The 21,831-nt window shown below is 38.8% G+C and overlaps 2 protein-coding genes and 2 long non-coding RNA genes across 7 annotated transcripts; 2 read left to right on the top strand and 2 right to left on the bottom strand.

Annotated features, from left to right (window-relative positions):
* The first annotated feature begins 109 nt into the window (after positions 1–109).
* LOC112572538 (ceramide kinase-like) lies at positions 110–8,053 on the top strand. Of its 2 annotated transcripts, XM_025252265.1 has the most exons (12): positions 110–225; positions 840–1,106; positions 1,458–1,583; positions 1,755–1,818; positions 2,101–2,243; positions 2,754–2,828; positions 3,076–3,228; positions 3,440–3,545; positions 3,889–3,956; positions 4,165–4,370; positions 4,822–5,060; positions 5,507–8,053. In XM_025252265.1, exons 1-12 carry the CDS (start codon positions 120–122, stop codon positions 5,607–5,609), a joined length of 1,656 nt encoding a protein of 551 aa, XP_025108050.1. In that variant the 5' UTR covers positions 110–119; the 3' UTR covers positions 5,610–8,053. The 2 variants fall into 2 exon arrangements, with proteins under 2 accessions (XP_025108050.1, XP_025108051.1); XM_025252266.1 differs by lacking the exon at positions 5,507–8,053 and having other exon boundaries at positions 4,165–4,421; positions 4,822–4,960.
* Positions 8,054–10,386, bottom strand: LOC112572544. The gene is made up of 2 exons (XR_003101025.1): positions 9,920–10,386; positions 8,054–8,961 (listed from the first exon to the last, which is right to left on the bottom strand). It is a non-coding gene; the product is annotated as an uncharacterized LOC112572544 (long non-coding RNA).
* On the top strand, positions 8,953–17,068 carry LOC112572534 (serine-rich adhesin for platelets-like). 3 transcript variants are annotated; one of them, XM_025252258.1, is made up of 7 exons: positions 9,256–9,402; positions 10,442–10,934; positions 11,091–11,425; positions 11,717–11,793; positions 12,163–13,543; positions 14,197–14,336; positions 14,918–17,068. In XM_025252258.1, exons 1-7 carry the CDS (start codon positions 9,333–9,335, stop codon positions 15,200–15,202), a joined length of 2,781 nt encoding a protein of 926 aa, XP_025108043.1. In that variant the 5' UTR covers positions 9,256–9,332; the 3' UTR covers positions 15,203–17,068. The 3 variants fall into 3 exon arrangements, with proteins under 3 accessions (XP_025108044.1, XP_025108043.1, XP_025108042.1); XM_025252259.1 differs by having other exon boundaries at positions 8,953–9,402; positions 10,442–11,425; positions 14,197–14,361; positions 14,918–15,122; XM_025252257.1 differs by having other exon boundaries at positions 10,442–11,425.
* LOC112572543 lies at positions 15,334–18,793 on the bottom strand. Its single transcript, XR_003101024.1, has 2 exons — positions 18,096–18,793; positions 15,334–16,595 (listed from the first exon to the last, which is right to left on the bottom strand). It is a non-coding gene; the product is annotated as an uncharacterized LOC112572543 (long non-coding RNA).
* Between the last annotated feature and the right edge of the window lie 3,038 nt (positions 18,794–21,831).

Here is a 21,831-nt window from a genome sequence, read left to right as displayed (position 1 = left end):
TTAGTTCTATTATCAAGGTATAGGCAAATTTATTGTTTTTATGTCTGTCAAGAAAGGAAGCCATTGCTGGTTACCAAGGCGACGAAGTCACGCGTGGTTTCGCGTGACGACCCAGAGCTATGGCTGCCAGTGACGATTTGGATGTTCTTCTCGTCTCAAATCTTGAGTTCGAACACGAATCGGTAGAAGTTACTTTAACGTCAAGATATATTGCCATTAAAAAACGTAAGCAAGAAGATTGATATTGAATATATATGCTTAACTAACAAAGATTTAATAGGAAGCAACAATTATAAGGCTTACTAAATAAAAATTACATAATGAAAGTTACTACCGATGCATTTGTAGGAGGCTATTAAATCACTGAGACAACACTTATTCGATTAACGACAAATATCATTACTTTGCTTGGACTAATGAAAATTATTTAGAGAGGCATCGGGTAGACGTTTTTTTACTGACGTTCGACCAAAAAAAAAAAAAAATTGCACACCCCATCGACGAAGTCAAAAATGTTTCGACATATATGTCAACAACAAAGACATCAAGACTTTACATGAATGCGTTTACGTTGTGAAAACCTCAGCCAAAGGATGCAAGAAAATAAATCAATGCGTTTATTACTACTACAGTTAGGAAAAACAATTCCATTGCATCTCATCACGTACACTGTTATTGGCTTTAAAAAGGTTTTATGCTTTATTTTTTTAATTAAATATAACACATCAGTGTAATTTATCATACCAACAATAGTTGAAAATTGAAATATATTTTTGGATTTCTATTTTTTTCTATTTCAAGATTGCTTTATTTTTTTATCTTTCTGTTTTTTTGTGAAGCCACCAGTCAGTTCTGTATTGCACTAGAAGATATTTTGGCAGCTTCTTCACACACTGGACCACCAGCAAAAGACAAAATATGTAAATTCAATGGTGACTATAAAGCAATTGAAATGCAGCCTCTTCATAGTTTAGCCTTTAAGGTCTGTGTGGTGAAACATGCTAAAAAGCACAAATGGAGAACAAAGGAACTTATTTTTACTTGCAAGGATCATGCCACCAGTTCACAGTGGATTGAAAAAATCAAGGAAGTTTTGTATGGCCCAGGTAAAATAAATTTTTCTACAAAAATGGGGGATGAATCTATATCTGTGTGCATTTCTATAAAATAAAGAAAGTTTAAAAGTTATAAAAAAGAAGTGAATAAATAATCAAAATATTACCTAAAATGCAAGATCCTTATTTTTAAGTCATTATTCTGTACAGCATCTTCATGGTTCTTAATATCATCAATGTAAGTCTTCATGTATAATTCTTAATATCATGAAAGTATGTCTTTTTTTATTCATTTCTTATGTTGTTATTAAACTCATTTATTTATTGTAATAGGTATGGTTTTTGGACTGTTATATCCAAAATCCTTTGTAAAAACCACCTCATGTCAGTTTGCTTTATCAGGTTTCAGTAGACCTCGACATTTATTGGTGTTCATCAATCCCTTTGGAGGAAAGCGCAGAGCTCCCAAAGTCTTTGAAAAAGTTCTGCCATATTTTGAATTGGCAGGCATTACTACTGATGTTATTGGTAAGTGCTTCTGTACTTTATAAATATTTTTATGTTGGTACCCATCATTTTTGGATTATTTTATTACATTACATCTGCTTACATCATTTCAGTTGTGTAATTTATATAATATATAATTATTTTAAATTTGTTAAAAGCTTTTCCTTTGATATGCAACTTTTTTTCCAACAGAAACTGAGCGCCAGTATCATGCTCGGGACACCATCATGGAATATGATCTGAGTACTATTGATGGGTGAGTTTGCATTGTTTATTTAAGGAAATTTTTTCTTGTGAGTCATTATTTATATGTTATAAATGACATCGTACATCATAAACACAGAGACTGGTACTTACAGTGCATAATAACTTTGTGCAAGGTGGCATTGACTTAATGGTTTTAGAAATTTTATGGTTTTATGTTTCATAAATCAAATTATTTAGATGCCTCATCTTTTTATAATATAAATATTATGTTTATGAAAACATCAAAAGGCATTTATTTTGTGAGGTGAAGAATGTATACTTTGTGTAACAGTGTTGTGAGCGTTGGGGGTGATGGGACATTTTCTGAGGTTCTAAATGGGCTGATGGAGAGAACCAATAAAGACAAAGGGGTGGAGCAGAATTTCCGACATAAGCCTGCCAGACCAGGAGTTCGCATTGGCATCATTCCAGCAGGTAGACTTTAAGTGTGTGTGGGTGGGAACCACCACTGATTACATTTTTTTTCTCTGGATATGTCAATATATTTTTTCCCCCCTCATTCAAAATGTGAATAGTTTGTCCTTTTTTAATACCATGTTAATTACCTCATCAACATTGATTTTGAAGAATGGGGAGATTATGGGTTAAATTAGAAAATAGCTGAATACATTTAGCGTTATTACTGATATAAGATCTGAAGAATCAGAAAGCAATTACATTATTAAATTTAGCTGACTTAGGTTTAGGGTACATGCATATTCTGCTTATTATATTTTTGTTTAATTTACGTATGGTAATTAAGACATACTTGCAAAGGAGAGATCAGTTTCACTGCCATTAATTTTAAATTTGAATTAAAAAGCAAGTTCAAAGGGAAAAATATAGAATTAAAATATTTCAGATCTCTAGAACCAGGCAGATGTGAAATTATATTATTCATGTATAAGATGGTTTATTTTTGGTTTACGGTTGAATTTCTGACAGGGTCTACGGATTGCATTGTGTACTCCACAGTGGGCACAAATGACCCAATCACATCTGCTTTGCATATCATAGTAGGTAAGTATCACATATAAAAATAATACAGATAATGATATTAACGTAAGAAAAACCTTCAGAGAAATGTGTAAAAGAAACTTTTTTTTTTCAAACTCTTAAACTCTTAAACAGGAGTCTGATGGTTATTTTGGTTGACTTTTGAGACAAACTCTTCGTTTTGTTGCTATTTTATCTTCATTATTGTTTTCTGGAGAGGTTAAGTCTTTTACTTGTGTTGTAGTGTTAACAGATCCTTTCATTTTGACAGGTGACAGGGTTGGAGTTGATGTAAATGCATTGTACAAGCAGCAGGACTTTGTCAAATACTCTGTTACTATGACAAGTTATGGTTACTATGGAGATCTGCTGGCAGACAGTGAAAAGCTGCGCTGGATGGGACCAAAGCGGTACAACTGGAGTGGTAATTTTTTTTTTTAATTTGACTTTCTTGCTAAAAATTTGTTCACCTTTTATTTTTTTAAATGATTATTGATTATTTTCCTTCAGCATGTAAAATATGCACAAAAGATGAAGACAAAGCAAAAAAGAAAAAAGGAAAGGTTCATCATCCAGTATTCTTTTAGCAATAATATACACGTACATAAACTTATGAACATAAAATTTGTTTTTAGGTTTCAAAAAGTTTGTGTCAAACAAGTCATATGAAGGTGTGGTATCTTTTTTACCTGTGGAACGAAGCAGGAGCCACCCACAGGATAGAACAAGATGCTTTTCTGGGTATGTACAAAAGAGTAGAGGTGCAAAATAGTGAAAATATAATTGAATGTACATGCTACTGTAGCTTCATGGATAAAGTTTCCTCAATATACTACATGTGTCATTACCTTACTAAATTTGTGCAGTGAAAACGGAAACCAAAAACAACAACAAAAACTTTTCTCTTCTATGGGCATTTAATTCTGATCAGCTTTTTGTACGTCAGATACTCTCTACAGTTTTTTTAATCAAGACAACTCCATGGATTTCAGATTAAAGAGAAAAAATTTTATGCTTATGTGTGTGCATGTTTATAAGATGATACAAAATCTGATGAACCAGAATTGTGTTCTGATTATTGCAGGTGTAAAATATGCCTGAGAGCTCGCCTTGAGTCAGAAACATCTGAAAGTGCTAGAGACAATAACTCAGGTATTTACTCCCTGCATATGCATCCTTTGCCATGATTGTTATTTTGAAGATTCCAGGTTAGCCGAGAATTTTTTGTGTGCATACAACAGGAACATAATAATAAAACTTGGCTTAGAAGAGCTCAGATACAAATAGTACAGTGATTTGTTTTTTATGCTTCTAAAATTTAATACATTTTTTATGACAGAATGTTTTGTTGCATGTGCAGGTGTGGATTGTTGGCAGAGTGTAGAAGGAAGGTTTGTGGCCATCAACTGTGTCACTGTCTCCTGTCGATGTGGTCTGTCCCCTGAAGGCATGTCTCCTTCTGCTCATCTAGGGGATGGTTGTATGGATCTCATCCTCGTTTCTGACTGCTCCCGCATAGATTATCTGCGGCATCTGATTCGCATCCCAAAGCAGAATGCTGATCAGGTCTGGCCCTGGGTGTGGTCCATGCTGACCCAATGCACAGTCTATTAAAAAGTTGCGTCATTAAATTAATTTTGCAAAAAGGAGAAATTTGAAAAAAGATTATCCACCTTCCCCATTGCTACCTAGGAAATTTATCTGTTTTTCACCACCAGGACCGCATATTATAAACTATGGGCTAAAACTGGTTTTTCTCTGGATTCAGAAAAATTAGTAAATGAGAAGAACTTATTGATTTTTTTAAAAAATAATTTGTAGTTCTGTCTCCACCCAAGGAGAATTTACAGCTGTCCATGACGAAAAAGTGAGGGTATTACACTTTTCGGTTTTGCTATTCATTTTGTGTGTGTGTGTGTGGTTTTTTTTAGGGGTTTTTTTTTGTTTGTTTGTTTAATCAGACTTACAGAAAGGGAGCTTAGTCTTTTTTTTTTTCTCTTTCTCACCATTGTTCCAGTTTGACTTCGAATTTATTCAAGTTCATCGGGTGAGAGAGTTTTCCTTCCAGCCTGCTAGCAAGCAAGAAGAGAAAATCTTTGAAGATTCTGAATCAAGTGGAGCTGGCAGTAGTCTTCAAATCTCTGGGGAGAGCAACCATAGTACCAGCAGCAACCCAACACTAAGACATAGTCCTTCTGCAAACAGTGTCTGGAACTGTGATGGCGAAATTATCAGTCACCCTAACCTTCATATCCAGTGAGTATTTCTCAAAATTGATTTTATTACAAGTGTTCTTAGTTGTATCATATGTTAAAACTGGAGTAGAAATATATTCCATGTTAAATGTTTTTAAAATCTGAATTGGAATGTAGACTTGAACAGTATTGCCTCATCTGTTTACAGGAAGAAATAATTGTAAACATAGTTTATGAATGGTTGCATTATGAATGAAATATAAAACAGGGCTACTGTCGAAAGGGAAATACTTGTGATTGTACCTGATATTTGGACACAAAAAATGTAGAAGGCTCGAGTATAAGTGTTCAGTAATTTTCTTTTTTCAGTGACTTAATACTTGCCTTCTTACTTTGCAGTGTCATCTTTCCTTACTTTCTAAAAGTATCATTTGTTTATCTTTTCCTGTGTCAGGTTATTATTATTTTTATTATTTAATATAACACTGTCCATTTTTGTTTCTTAAGGGTTCACTGTCAGCTGGTTGATCTTTTTGCCAGAGGAGTGGAGAACAAAGCAAACTTGGAATCAGAACAGCCTGTATGTTGCAGTCCTTCCAGTGGCATCTAAAAGGCATAATGCCACATACAAAGAACAATAGCCATTTTAGGAGCTTCATCGGGACCATCTTCTTTCATACACATGGACAAGCTCCAGTGTACTGCACTGATCTCATCTGCCACAAAAGTGTTGTCTGCTCATTGTCTTTCATTATGACAGTTTTCTTGTCTGTGTATGTGGTACCATTTTGTAGTCATAATTATGCCTTGAAATACTTTTTATCCTCTACATAAATAACAAACCAACTATGAAGAAAACTGAAGCAGGGATAAAGAAAATTTTTAGGAGAGTTATGGAAGCTTGAAGTAGCTTTATCCCATATTTCTAGGAACAAGTTTATTAGCAGTTGATGTTGGATGTAAAGTAATTTGTTTCATTTGGTGTATGGAGCATGTACTTTTTTATATGTGGCATGTTTTTTGAAAACTGTAAAATAAGGCAAAACTTTAGTGTAAACAGGATGTAGAATTTGGGACCTTATGAAACATTACAGCTTAAAGGGTACTAAGCTAGAACAAAAGGGCCATAAAGTTACTTCAGATCATCATTGTATTTAGTGTGCTCAATTTAGAAAGTAGTAGGTGTTTATTATTCTGCAGTTGTCCACAGGGTTTTTTTCACAAGAGTTGGAGAATAAGTTATGACCAGCCACACAACATTTTATTTTTCTATTGTTATTGTTGTTTTGGATTTTACTTTTGTTTAAATTTCTCTTTTTTAAGCTTTACAGAACACATTTCGTTTGTGTAGTGTTGACAGTGTTTTTACTGCTATTGCAGAACTTTTACTTCACAATCGATTGGAATGAAATTTGACAGGATGTGTATTTTGATTGCAGTTTATTTAAAACATTAGTTTACTGAATAAGTTATGTGGCCATGTTTATAACCTTGGTTTAAAAATGAGCTGGTAAACATTCTGTGTGATGCTGCACCGGCACATGATGCGTCATAAATTTAATAATAATTTAGTAATCAGAACATCTACAAGCTGGAGAAGAAGAGAAATACAGCTATTGGTCAGTTGTCTTGCTACAACCATGACCAGCTCCTAACAGTAATTTTAAACAACACAGTTTCTTGTGATAGATATAATGGTTTAAGGCTATGCATCAACTTAGAAAGTGGATGCTGCGGAATGTGTGCTTTGCAACAAGTGCAGGTGACTGTAAAATAGTTTTGATTCTCATGAGATTGGATAATCTTATTAGAAATGTCAAGAAAACTGAGGGCACATGTGCAACCATTGAACATGATGAATATGTGGATGGAAAGGACAGATGCATATATTTATTTTACTACTTGGGAAAGGGGAGATAATTATTATTTTATTCATAAAATACTTTTTTTGAAGTGTCGCTCAAAGATTTGAGGTGATTGGCTTGTTTGCACCCGCAATAAGAGTTGGTAAAGAAAAAAGTGGTAAAAGTATGAACAACATCCCCGTTGAGGCAAGTGGCATATTAAAATATCGTTTTAAAACATTTGTTTTAAAAGCAACATTCTGACAATAGATATGTGGAATTCAGTCTTGCAAGTATATTTCTTTGCCATTTTTGAGTCCTTGGCATGATTGATTTGATTGCCGAGTACAATTTACATTGTACTATCATTTGATGGTGCTTTGGTACTATTTTAGTCCAGTATATGTGAATATGTGAAGCAGACTGTGTAATCTAGAATATAACTTATGTTTTGTGGTTTTAGAGGTTTCTTTGTATAAACTTTAAAGTTCAGAAATCAGGTAGAAGATTAATTTCAAAAGAAATGTGATATTTTAACTCCATTGATCATTTTGATCTTAGTGATCACCATTTTGATTATAGTGATCTCGATAGAGAGGTGTGTGTGTGAGGGGTAGGGGGGAGTCATGAGAGAATATTGCATGTATGTACCTGCATGAATATACATGTTCAGAGGTGTTGATGTTGAATAATTACTATATATGCACATAAATGTGACCTTTCAAAAAACATTTTATACAGATAATTATCATTTTATGCTTCATGTGAATTTGTAAATGCTGTGATGTAATATCAATAGTTTACAATCTCTGGATCGCTAACAAATTTGACTTTTTTATTTCATCTATACTAAAACTTGACCATGATTACGTTTGTTTTTGTTAAAGATTTTTACAGTAAGATGATATTTGCTATAATTTAGAATTATTTATAAGGATAAATGAATGAAGTACAAAATACAACTGTGATATGGTCATGCTTTTGTTGGGAACCTGTCAGCAGGCTCTCCAGTAGACTGAGCCCCAGGACTGCAAACATGAAGCAAATCTTTCATATCAGATACAAATGAGATTTGAAGTGGCTGTCAGATGTGTTGCACAGCCGTCTTCTATCTGTCACTTGTAGCATGCGGATTTTGGAGATAAATACACTGACTTTCAGGAACCAGAAATTATCGACATGCATGAATAATAGAACCACTGTAATAACATACAATGTGTATGTTTTATTATTCAGACTTTATTGTGTTTGCAAGTCAAAAGGCCGGAACGTAACTTTGCTTTGGCTCATAAAAATTAAGACGATATATAAATGGTGGACTAAATAGAACTTGACAACACACATTACACTTCATACCTTAACATTTTGCAACTATTCGTTATAATGAGGTACACATTCTCTGACGCGCACGCAACCAGTCCGTACAAAAAACGGTAATTACTTTTTGTGCTCACGGGTTTGTGCATGCTCGTGTGTGTGCGCGTCTTTCATGTCCCATCCACCCTCTCTGTCAACCACCTTGTTTCTCCCTCCATCTCTAACATTTCTTGAAGAGAGGAAAGGCTGAAGAAGAGCAAGAGTAGTGCTCCTTGCTTTTGGATTTACCTGTCACATTCGGGAACAGACTCGTACAAATGTTTACAAATTGGTTTTTGTTTCACCTATCTCTTCACTCCATCCTAAAAGACAAAGCACTACGTGCCCGTTTCCTGCATGCCTTTGCTGTTCCCATTACAATAACAAGGGTGTGGCTAAACCAGCAGACAGCTTCCTCTCGAAATTCACTGACTTCTGCGCCTTCGCGATAAACACAATTATTGTCTGCTAAAATAAAGCTTCACAGAGCCGTGACGAGGGTGTTACAAGTAGTATGAGTGACATAAATTGAGAAGAACACTTAATACAGATTACTTTAAAGTCTTACTTTAAATTTAAACCCGTGAGCTCTTCAGTTCCTTCGCTCATAAACTTCGTGGTTTCGTGCTGGGGATGATGGTGGTGGTAGCGCTCGCGTTGGTGGGGTGGGGTGAGGTGATGGGTCTGTGCGCACACTATAGTTTGACTTGTGGGGCTTCATTTGCAGAGAAGCAGATCAGGAGTCTTGGAGAGGAGCGGAACCTGCAAGCACATCAGGAAGTCAGGAGTCAGAAAAAGTTTCAGCGAGAAACTGAACGATAAAGTTGACCATCACGTGACGCAACCTGCTGGGCTAGCTAGGGCATGTATATCTGGAGGTTCCCACCATACATTCTTTTCTCACTTTATTTATTTCTTTTTATACACACTCTCTCTTTTTCTCACAATCTCTCGCTCTCACTCATTGTCTCTGTCGTGATCTTTTTGTCTCTTATATTCTCTCTTCCCGCCCACTCCTCTCTCTCTCGTGTCATATCTGTCTTCTGTCCTCCCTGACATGATCGTTGTCACGTGAGTGCCAGCAAGTAGCAAATGTCACCAGTTTCCGAGGCAAACGAGCGACCTGAACGACCATGAGCGTGCGAAAATGGAGTTTTTGGATATCACCTCTCGTTGCCTTGTTCGTCTTCGTGGATGTAGTAGGTAGGTGCGTAAAGACCAGTTGGTACATTAGAAAGGACACATCATTGACAGTATTTTCAGACAATGTACACTTAGTGGATACTCGGATAAAAGCTTTTTAAGAAGTACGTGCTGAGAGGACAATGAACACCTGTCACAAACCTCTTATTGAAATCGTCATAATTTTTTTTTTCATCGTCTCTGCTAATGGCTTACAGTTTGCAAGATTAAATGAGATTTGTGATGAGGTAGACGCCATTTTAATGTGGAACGGTAGATAAAGATATTCTTTTGTCGTTTGAGCAAGAACTACTTATGTACTGTCCTCGCAAAACCATGATTTGTTTTTATTTACTTGCCTTGTATGACCTCTTACTTGATTACACTGTGATGAGAATAGTTAGAACTTTTTTTCTCCGTTACTTCTGTTTCTCTCTCTCTCTTTCTTTCTCTCGTGGCAGTTTTAGGCCTCTGACCTGCGTTGTACTATACGCACACCGTATATTAAAAGCAAGGTGAGAATAAAAATTAGTCATACCTTTCTTTTTTAAGGGCAGTGTAAATGTCTGTATTGTCGTCTGCACAAGACAGCAAATTGAGGTGACATCGTGTCACACATGAGGAAGACCCGATAGAGGGAACTTTATATTGTGGACAGTTGTTTTAGGGGAGGGATGAGTGCGGGTAGGGAAGACAGAGAGAGAGATGTTGAAGCACGCGAAGGTTGACAGCCGACAAGATTTGCGCTTTTCTTACATGATGGAGGAACCATCACGTACTTCGGCATCACTGGTTTCTTTTCTATTTTATTTTAACGGATTTTGTTTTAGTTAACGTATTTTAGCCGTTGATATTCCCCCTGCCAGATGTTCCCATCATCTCATTGTCCTGGTTAACTCTTTGTTTTCCGCTCCTCCGTTTGTCCGGTGTCAGCAGTGCCATTGCGTTCTCACAAGATGCGCGCAGTGTCTTTGCGTCTTTTCTGTTCAATGGACGCCTACACTATGTCCCTCACATCTTCAACCATTCAACAGCTACCATTGTCGAAACTCTGTCACAGGTACTGGCGGAGCTCTGGCAGCATCGGTGGTCATGGGTGACGGGCTACCGAGCACAAACACCAGGTTCGTCCCTGTTGTCACGATCGACGCTGCAGCATCCTCCAGCAACATGGAGACAGGAAGCACCAACATCACTAAGATAGGAAGCACAAGTACTACGGAGACCGGAAGAGTCAGCACATTTGAGACAGCAAATACCAGCATCACTGAAACAGGAAGTATCAGCACCTTTGACACAGTAAGTGCTAGCACCACTGAGGCAAGAAACACCACTGAGACAGAAAGTACAACTAGGACAGTAAGTACCAACACTTTTGAGACAGGAAGTACCAGCACATTTGGGACAGGAAATACAAACACCATTGAGACAGAAACTACCAGCACCTTTGACACTGGAAGAACCAGCACCTTTAAGGCAAGAAACACCACTGCTACAGAAAGTACAACTGGGACAGTAAGTACCAACACTTTTGAGACAGGAAGTACAAGCACATTTGGGACAGGAAATACAAACACCATTGAGACAGAAACTACCAGCACCTTTGACACTGGAAGAACCAGCACCTTTAAGGCAAGAAACACCACTGCTACAGAAAGTACAACTGGGACAGTAAGTACCAACACTTTTGAGACAGGAAGTACAAGCACATTTGGGACAGGAAATACGAACACCCTTGAGACAAGAAAAACTTCTGAGACAGAAAGCACCAGCACCTTTGACACAGGAAGTACCAGCACCTTTAAGGCAAGAAACACCACTGCGACAGAAAGTACAACTGGGACAGTAAGTACCAACAATTTTGAGACAGGAAGTACCAGTATCTTTGACACAGGAAGTACCAGCACCTTTGACACAGGAAGTACCAGCACCTTTGACACAGGAAGTACCAGCACCTTTGACACAGGAAGTACCAGTACCTTCGAGACGGAAAGTACAACTGGAACAGGAAGTGAGACACGAAGCAGTTTTCCAGGTGTTACGGGTAATCCATTGTCTGTGATCGAATTAGTTTTACACAATTAATTCTAAAAGACATAAGCTCCTTAAAAATTCGTCAACATCTTGAGACTTTATTTCTTCAAAACAATTCCCCGAATAATTCCTTAAGACTCTTATTTTTTAAAACAAAACAAGCCATATTTTTATTTTCTATATAAATCACTTAAGCCTAAAAATCAATTGCTTTTTGAGTGAAAAGATAAGTAAATTCCAGTTTAGTGTCTATAACAAAATATGACAAATAGTGTATTTTTACGATCTTTTATATTTCTAGAGCCTTGTCAGCAGCAACAACTTTGCTTGGCAGGCGTCTGTGTACCTGGATGTAGCAGTCCGTCGTACAGTGTTCAGGTGTTATTCTTTTATCGGCGAAATTCTATGGCTTTGTGTCCTGTAACTGCTTTTTTGGTTGACCTCTAAACTTTGTAAACTTTTAGTTTTCAGATTTTGAGAGATTGAATAATTGGTTGTGTAGGTTTACATTTGTGTGGCATTACTGCATAAACAGTTACATATCTAAATGCTAAATTTACCACAAAAATACTTGATCGTGTGCATCTCTCGATTGCTATTGGGTGTCAGAAGAAGGGGTGAGGTCTTCCGCTTTATTTAGTATAAGCAGATAAATGAGGAACTCCCAAGTCGTCAACACTTGCATTTCTGTTTGTACGTGTTTTAAACGCACCTGTTGGGTCCTTCAGTGTGGAGCTTATGTTCCAGACAAGCCCAGGGACACGTGACACAGGAAGTGGCAGCACAGCGAGAAACAGTTTGCTGCATTTCGTCACGACGGTTATCTACCGTGGTGGTCTCAGCGCTCGCTTGGCACAACCTCTTAGCAAAGGAAGTGACGTAGATGAGACGTCGACCATGGTCAGCACACTGGCGCCACCTAGCACTCAGACCCATTCGGTGACATCACGCAACACGAGCAGAGGTGAAAGTAGAGATGTCTTTCTGAGCAGCATCATGGACACATTGAGAGAGTTCAACTCCGTGGTTCAGACCACCGGAGAACATTCGCCTCTAGATGGGACTGGTCACACCACTGGTCCAGCAGAAGGCTGGGAAGGTATTGGGGTAAGAACGGACGTCACTGCTCCAACTGTAGCGACAAGCGGGTCCACGGAAACAATGACAGAGTCCACACAAGGGATGACACCACCCACAAAGTCATATTCAGAGTCCACTCCCACAGCTGGACCCACGCTGCCGACGGAACAGTCTTCGCTGACATCTGCATGGCCCACAAAGACAACAGAGAATTCCACGCCTGTAGAAACATCATCAACGCCCACAATGATACCAGCGAGAGATAAATGGGCAAGAGAAGAGCCCACACAAACCTTTTCAGAACCGACGAGGACAACACCAGGATTCAAAGGGGAAGAGTATACAACAATCTTTTCAGAGTCGACAGGGGATCCAAACCAGATAGGGGTTGACACGACGTCCAGGTCTAGTCCAGCTTTGTACGGTACAACGCAGTACAACTACTGGGAGGAAATCATGGGGGAGCGGGCCGTTTTCGTCGACAGCACCCCTTCCTACACAGGCCCCGGACTCGTCCCTCACGGCAACAATTCTCAAGGCTTTTTTGATTTTGGTTTTCTCCTGCCGGAAGAAGATTCTTTTACCTTGTCGCAGACGACTTTTCCGTCGACGACAAAAACATCGACTTCGGTCGATGCTCAATCCGCCAGCGACTCCACGACTACAACGACATCGCATCTCAGCACGACTTCCGGCACACTGGACTACGTCAGCACCAGTCATGTGGCTGTACTTCCTGATGAACGTGAGGCGCATGACCTTCTCGACCGGAAGTCCTCGAGCATCGGTCCCGAAAAGCTTCCGGAGGATGCAATCATCGCAGGTGTCAGATCCACCAGCTGGCCCCGAGATGTAAGAAGCACGAGTCCTGCTCCTGGGCCGGTCGCTCCGCCAACCACCCACACGTCCAACGTTAACGACATCCATGCAAATACAGAAAATAAACTGAACTCGGAAGATCCAGAAACGATAGCGAAGAAATATTTACCTCCTCTTCCCGAGGACGAAGCTCCTCCGCATGTAGGACAACATCAAGAAGAGTCGCAATGTAAGTAGCCTTCTTCTTCACCTTCATTCGCTTTTCGGTTTTCTAGTTGTTCGACTTGTTTTCTTAGTCTCGGAGATGACAAGAACTTTGAGGAGTATAAAAATTTGAATGGGTATGTCATTCAGAACTAATATACTAGCATATGATATTTTTCACTATCACGAAAAAGCCCGCGCATGCCCTCTCTCCCTCTCTCTATGTGTCAGTGAGAGTGAGTGAGAGAATGAGAGAGAAAGTTCGCTCGTGCCATTGTGAGCTTGCGTGCGTTTGTTTCTATCCGAAGAGGTTAAGCAAACTTAGCACTGGACACGTCTTTCCAGTTTTCCTATTAAGCAAAAATAATTGTATGATGTCTGCTAATGGGTCCTATCAGCTAAGATTACTGGTGTTGCACTTCTAGGAATTGCCAGACTACTGACCGCTGTGTACACGCAGGGCAATCAAGGTTTTGTGTGTGTGCGTGCGTGCGCGTTGATCCTCCTTCAGACCTTTAAACAGATATATGAGAGGGCGAATGAAGAAGTGTGCGTGTGTGTGTGTGTCTGCTGAATGTAAAGTTTCTGTTTGCATGCGTGTATGCGTACTTGCAAGTGGGTGTGCCTGTGAGTTAATGCTGCGTGCACTAAGGTGCCTACGTGTGTGCGTGCTGGCAGATCTCCAGATCCTCCTGGTGGCCGCCCCCAGTGCCGTGGCCTTCCTCAGTTTACTGGGGCTGACGTGTCTCACGTGCTGCATGTGCAAACATCGTTATCGCAGATGGATGGCCGTCAGGAGAGCCAAGCGACGAATGCAGGTGACTACGTGTCTCCTAGAGCAAGGCAAAGGATTTTCTTAGAATTGATTGAGTGCGGCGTGGGACTTGGTAGAGTAAGAGATTTCACCTGTAACCTTTGCTAAGAGACTGGCCATCGCACGTTTACCAATAACTCATGTCATATTATGATAGGTGGTTATCAGTATAACAAATATAAGATTGTGTCGTCTTTCCATCATTTGATAATACAAGTGCATCCGTGTCCTATTTATCCAGGAAAAAATGTAAATCCCCGATAATCCCCGAACAAAACTTTAGTACGATCTTTGGTATACATAATGCTACATTCTCACCTTTCAGCAACATTTACAGATGTATTGAGAACGTTTTTCATGTCTTATTTCAAAACAGTTTTCTTGACTAAGTCAAAATCCCATGGTAGTCATGCAGTTAGAGAGATAAATGGTGGATCAAAGTAATCATTTGCTTCAAATTATAAAGAGATAATACCTTCTCCTCTTCCATCTTCCTTATTTTCAATATGAATGTGAGGAGAGGTTGTCAAATACATTTCTTTTATTAGTCTGTGTTTGAAATATGTCCGCTCTGCCACTGAACAGAAAGAACGGAAGAAAGCACAGAGAAAGAAACAAAATGTCAAGGCGCATGTAGAAAGTGAGACGCGCCAGGGAAATCGGGAAACGGCCGGCAAGAAACACAACCGACATCATCGCCCTCAGGACAGTGACCTGACCCAGAACAGTGACCTGACCCACAAACAGACCCCCAACGGGCGGCCACCCGAGTCAGCAGTCGCCCCCGAGACGACGCAAGCGAGGCCGAGCAAAAAGTCCTCCGACCTCGTAGTCATCCACAAACAGCATCCAGTTCCAGATAAAAACTAAATGACTATTTGTTTTATTTTATCCCCATTTTTCCGAGGTAGATTTAATTCACACACACACACAAAAAAAGAAAAAAAAAAAGAAAAAAAAGAAAAAATAACTGAGATTTTTTCATTTCTTCTTTCTTTCTATTTTTTTTTTTTTTTTTTTTGCTTTTTCTTTCTTCCTCTCTCCTTATTGTTGATTTTTTTGAACTCCCAGTGAGACCTTAAGTATTATACTGTATTAATTATATATCAATGCGTATTTACAGTATTTATATATACAAATGGAACAGTTAAAAAAATTTTTTTGCACTTATTAAAGGTACAAATATGTGTAAATCTTTTCTTACAGTTTCATGTTACCGTCTTTACAAGTATGGTATACACGTCTTTTTTCTTTGAATTTTGTTTTTCATTTTTATTCGTTTGTTTTGGTTTTTTTTTTTTTGTTTTTGTTTTTGTTTTTGTTTTTTGTTGTTGTTGTTTTTCAAGCTTGTGGGCAATCTGAGTTTAACCCTTATAAACGGCTTTGAAATTCGGATGTAATCATCTGAAAGGTTTTAGATACAAAACTTAGAGGAGAATATAGTCATTTGTTGTAATGTCAGTACTTAAGTAACATGATATGGAGAGCGTGCTATGATATGAATAAAACTGTACAAGAACATCACACGTGTAAAAGATAATGCTACATTCTGCATTTTGTGTCTTTTAGTGCAGCGAAGGTCACATGTGCATGCCTTTACGTAATCGTCACATTCTTTATGTACTTCCAGTGTCCAGCCTACATACATACAGCATGAAAAACAACTTTTAGAGGTTTGCTTGTATAACTTGTACAAAATGAAACCAAGCATCGCTGGTAAAATGTATTAATACATTGCGCGTGCTTCGCATTCCAGCAGTCACAAAGATGTTTTTACATTGTAAAGCTGGAGAACACTGGCCAGCAGCTGCCGCATCACCAGCCCCACCTCAGATTCCAGCTGCACAAGCTACAGGCACGTGGTGGTTCGAACCTGACATGGCGCTAGACCCGTTATGGCCACACTTTAGCGCCGTGTTTACTGTGTCATCCATTAGTTCACTGGCTGGCAGATGGGGTTGCTGTGGATGATGGTTCCCTCAATTTCGATGACCTCCTCCCCTCGGCAGTGAAGTCCCGACGAGCAGGGGCAGTAGTCGTACAAGGCGCCGCGCCGACCGTTTGCGGACCGCTCGTGCCAGTCTCGACACGTCTGACTGCGCATGCGCAGTGGCCGGCAGGACCCTGAATCAAAGAGCGAATCCACGATGGAACGTTTTCCACGGGTGTATGACCATCGTGCGCAGCACAGACCCCGAGCACACTGGTTAGTAGCCAGGCAGGGATGCCCCTCTCCAAATCGCTCACCTGTCGACCTTGCGAGCTGCAGGAAACACCCGAGATACAAAAAAAAAAAAAAAAAAAAAAATGCGGAGAACAATTAAGTGTATCTATCTATATATATATATGCTAAACCACATAGTAAAGCATGTGTTTATTTTTTCAAATATCAGCAGGGCTATTATCAATCACAGCCACAGCTATGATGAATTTTTATTGCCTTAAATTTAATCTCACTTACAGGTATCATATATTTTTGTATTGATGTGTTTTGGTCTATGTATGTATGCTGTGTTCATTTGAAGTGTATATTTGTGCATGTTACTTTGTTTTGTGCTTGCAACAAGCATTGTGCTTACTTTAAAGTAAGGAAATGCGCTTTATAATCAATAATATCAAAGAAATATAAAATTATTGTCACGAGGAAAATCAACACAAGATTTCTGCTTAAATAAAAGAGTGTGATGGGAAAAAAAGTGTCATTACTATCGAATAAACTACAACTGTAATCACTAAGTGTAGAAAATCTTGTCATTTTTATAGAAAAATACTAGACACGGAGATCAAAGACTTATGTTGGAGCTCATTTCACTCGATCCTTTTTCCTCTCTTCTGTTTTTTTTTTTCTCTCTTTCTTGTGACACCTTTAATTTGACTGACTTTGTGATTATGAGATGAAGAAGGTTCAAGAGAAATATTAACAAAATAAAGCAGCATATAACATTTAGGGACTCAGGTTTGCGCCCCTGACTGAAAGGAGGTAAAAGACAAAAATCCCTCCACCAGTCAATGAGCCTCCTGTTGGCTGTTAAAACAGAGCTGACATGACACGAGCAAACAGCTACATCTCATAAAAATACAGTATATGCTGCCAAAATATGTACATAAACAAGTTCATACACAGATAATGAAAATGTTAACGAATGCACTTACAACCATCTGCCAACCTTCATCCAAATACCCTATTTCCGTACCTCTTGCACACAGCTGCTCATGCATAAATATTCACTTAGACAATGAGGGTGTCTAATGCAAATGAAGCAACTTTACAACTTTTTCTCTCAAATCTGATGCTCTCTAGAGAAATGTGGCTTTGCTGGTGGTTATCTGACCTCATGTGTGTATGTTTTATTTGTGCAAGAAAACTAGTCTGTCAGATTTAAAGCAGTTGCACTCGAGCTGACTTGACTGCCAATCTTGGTGAAAACAATCCGTCAATCTTGATGATGATGTTGATGATGATTGATGATTGATGATGATTATCATTATCATTTTTTTTTTTTGCCTCCTCCACTCTTCCAAACAAAACCAAGCTCGTATTTGTAAAGAAAAATTCTTACATAATGTATCAATGTAACTTTTTTTTTCGTGGTGCATATGATCCAGTTCATAAATGTGCCGTTAAGCTGCAATACTTTGAACCAAAATGCAATAAATCTTCCAAGAGGAAAAAAGAGAGTCGACATACAAATATATATATAATTATATATGAAACAAGCTAAAGAAAATATGAATCAGTGAATGAATGAACAAACTTACTCACCATTAAACTGATAGCACATGTTAGTAGTACCAGCTTAACACCTTGGAAACATTTCTTCATTTTTCAAGTGTCTTCGATCTTGGTCGTCTTGGAAACCGCGAGCTTCCTGCCCTCGTCCAAAAAGAAGCTGCTGCAGTCGGCACAACTGGTCCGGCACCGTGGGAGACACTGCCAGTCTCCAAGCCTCATTGTAATTATACAGCTGTGGGTCCACGTGCTGACCACGTGACCAACTACCAGCCTCCCAGCCCAGGTTAACGTGGACTTCGCCGCCATGTCTAGTCGTGATGGCGAGCTACAACAACACACGGGTAGACGTGCTTGGCTGCTGCACTTGCTGCGCTGCAGCAACATCCGCTGCACACCCGTAAAACATGCAGCGATTATTTCTGCTGCAGAAAAGTTCGTGCACTGCGACATTTGCACATCACGAAGCTTTGTGCGATTTTTTTATTCTTCATCTTCATCCTGCTGCTTAAGAAACCCACTTTCATTTTTACTTTGGAGGTACAGCAAAGGATTGAATTTCAGTGTGAATGTGATAACAACACACAAGCGTACAATTAGAGTAGATGTGTATGTAAATGTGTAACTTATGTACTCATATCACAGTAAAGCATCTTCAACGCAGAAGTGGAAAGGCGAGAAATAGAAATTATTCACTATACCTGTAGATGTCAGCTAAAAAAAGAAATAAATACTAGAAGTTGCTGAACCATGGATATAGATATTTTATGATGCTTTAGTCAACCTCCTTTCCTCCCACACAATTACTCGATCTCGTGTGCGCATGCGCATGCGCATCTATTTCCAATTTGATTATTGACACAAGTACTAAAGTGGCAAACACACACAGTTATTCCTTGAATGTGTAGAGTGAATAATTCTCTATGTATATGCTGTAGGGAACCTAAAACTATTATCTTTTACCACACAATTACCTTGTGGCTCCCACCCTCACCATGGAGACTGAGGATGTCACCTGCTTCAGGGATAACAACGGTCCACTTTTTTCATCACCGAAATAGCCGCAAAGCTGATTAGGTTGATGCTAGTTTTAAAACCAATACACCGCATGGGTGGTTTGTTCAATTTGCTAGCCGATAACATTTTTATTTCCAGCTAACCAGCTGCCTTCCATTGATAGAAACGTTTAAAAACTCGCAAAACAATCTGCAAAGCCGATGAGAATAAGCCACTGAAGCAAACTATAGAAGTAAAAGCAATGTTAAAGAATTATTATGATATAATATTTTGGAAATAAAATAACTGTATCTATACCAGCCGCCAGAATCACTTACCATCCATCTGAATATAAATGCCGACTTCTTTTCGTGTTTATAACTAGCTTCTCCTATTGTTCATAATGTATTATTTTCAACGAAAATTTGAAAAATCTAAACATCATCTTTTCAGTAGTAAAAAAGGAATTTTATCCGTTATAATTGGTACGCATTTTATAAAAGGTAAAAGTTGATGGCAACAGTGAAAGAAATTGGTATAAAAGACTAACCTTCTTGATTATATAGTTTGTTCTGGGCTAACTCCTCTATTAGCAATATGTTTTTCAGGCTTTGTAATAAACTGTTGCATTCTGAAGGATGGGACAGAGTTCTTTTCTTTGGTGATCGTTTATTTGTTTACATGTTGGTTGATGAGTGATCACGTTTAGGTAATAAGGTCAAAAGTCAAAGGAAACCTCCGTAAAAAAATGTTAGATAAGTGCTCGAAGAATTTTTTTTTAAAACAAGACTGGAGAAAATATTCTCTTATTTAGAATAAACACCTGTTTAAAAAAGTAATAAAGTGGATTATAAAACATTTCAAAGGTGAAAACCACCATAACCACACTTTCCTTGATTTCTTGCTGATATATCCGGTTATCACCCGCTCTCATGATGCAAAGTCAATAAACAAGAAAGTTCTAAGTTTGTGATGAGAGCACAATTGCCGGAACACATGACACCTGGAATTCTAAAGATAGTTCTAATGAAAGTGCCATATTGATGTCCACAAATACAAAGCGCTTCACAATCATATCGACCTGCGGATGCTGCCTTTGTTCACAGCTCGTCAATCAATCAAACTCCTACGACCACAAAATAAATGGAGAGTGGGCGGTCGTAAACGAGGAGGAAAAAACACTTACACGCAATGAGATCGCTATTACTGTAATCTCCCATGTACGATGTCCACTGTAAACAGTGGTACCTTTCACAACAACATCTGTCAACAGGAAGGTTATCCGTCCCGACAGAATATTTCCTGACAGAGAAACATGCCTGGAGACAACCAAAACAAGAACAAGGTTTGCATGGGCTTGCGTGCATATGTGTACATTCCTTGATCTTTAGACATTTTCATATTTATGTGCTCGAAAGATATGGGTGAAAGTAATATTGTTTATTTTTAAGACACTTCCGGTTTAAGTAAGGTCCTTGCTGTCGGCATGGCTGAAACACAAACATCGCACACCTACTCTGAAGATTAATGATTTTTATAGCCTGTCCTGAATATTTCGTGTTCGAGATAAGAAGCCATCTATTTTCAAAACGTGCTTAAGCCGAGGCAAACCCGAACGTTGACACGGTGCAAGTATATTTAATAAAGATAAAAACTTGATATTATCAAAATACTCGACAGCGCTCCCACCGTCGAGTTGAGCAAAGCCGATCAAATGAAATAAAGATAAATAAAAATCAGGAGCACTAAAAAGATCTCAAGAGTGCAAGGAATGAACATCTTGCATATAAACAAAACTAAGCAATTAGGGAAGTCAACAAAGGAGCTCGCCATTGTTATCTGTTAACATATACATTTATGTGCTTTACAGTTGGGGGGGGGGGAGAATGGGAGGGGGGAATGAATCACGAAAATTGGGGCACGCATTCCTTATTCACGATGGAAAGTTATGTTTGATTTTCCATTTCTTATCCCTCTTACAGATAACCTATGAAAATCGTCTTATTTCAGAAGTTTGACTGTTGATACAATGTGAATATCTTTATCAGTTTTCGTATTCCATAAGAACACTCTTGCATTATCTTCCCTTTACGGAACTCTTCTAGTTTGTCCTTTTTTGGGCCGACAGAGAGACATACTGGCGAATATAAGAGAATGATTTGAACTAGTCATTACTGTGGAGAGCCTAGTCCATGGACGTAGATTAGTTCGTGCCTTGTCAGTGCTGCACGGGCACTTCCCAAACGGGAAGTACAGGTCAATAAATAGAATGAACAACTAGTTTTTGGCGGACATGACCTGTTGACCCTGCGCCTGCGCACTGTGAGAAGACAGATGCTGACCCCTCAGCAAAATACGAAAGACAACCCTCATTCCCCCATCTTAGCCCCACCCCCTCCAAAAAACTCCAAGTTAACCAGTGATTAAACCTTCGGCAACTATTTTAAATGTTTTGGTAATCAAATTAAGGCGCAAAACACTGCTTTCCTTGTTTTTTGCTGTGCATCATCATCATCATCATCCATCATCATCATTCCATTGCTGTTGTTGTTGTTGCTGCTGCTGCTGCTGCTATCAAATGTGTACATCGACCTCCACGTTATCAGCTCTCGTGGGAAGAGAAGAGATCCCCATCTAGATGTCGGCCATGCCCTGGACAGCCCTGCGGACATCAATAACAATTTCCGGCCGCTAGGCGTCGCTGTGAGAAGCCGTTGTATGTGGGAGATGGAGTGTCTACCGTTTAATACAGCCACTTTTGCCATGATTTAAC

This window comes from Pomacea canaliculata, linkage group LG9 (assembly GCF_003073045.1).
Source record: "Pomacea canaliculata isolate SZHN2017 linkage group LG9, ASM307304v1, whole genome shotgun sequence".
NCBI classification, from domain to species: Eukaryota; Metazoa; Mollusca; class Gastropoda; order Architaenioglossa; family Ampullariidae; genus Pomacea; species Pomacea canaliculata.
This window is presented reverse-complemented; position numbering and strand designations above follow the sequence as displayed.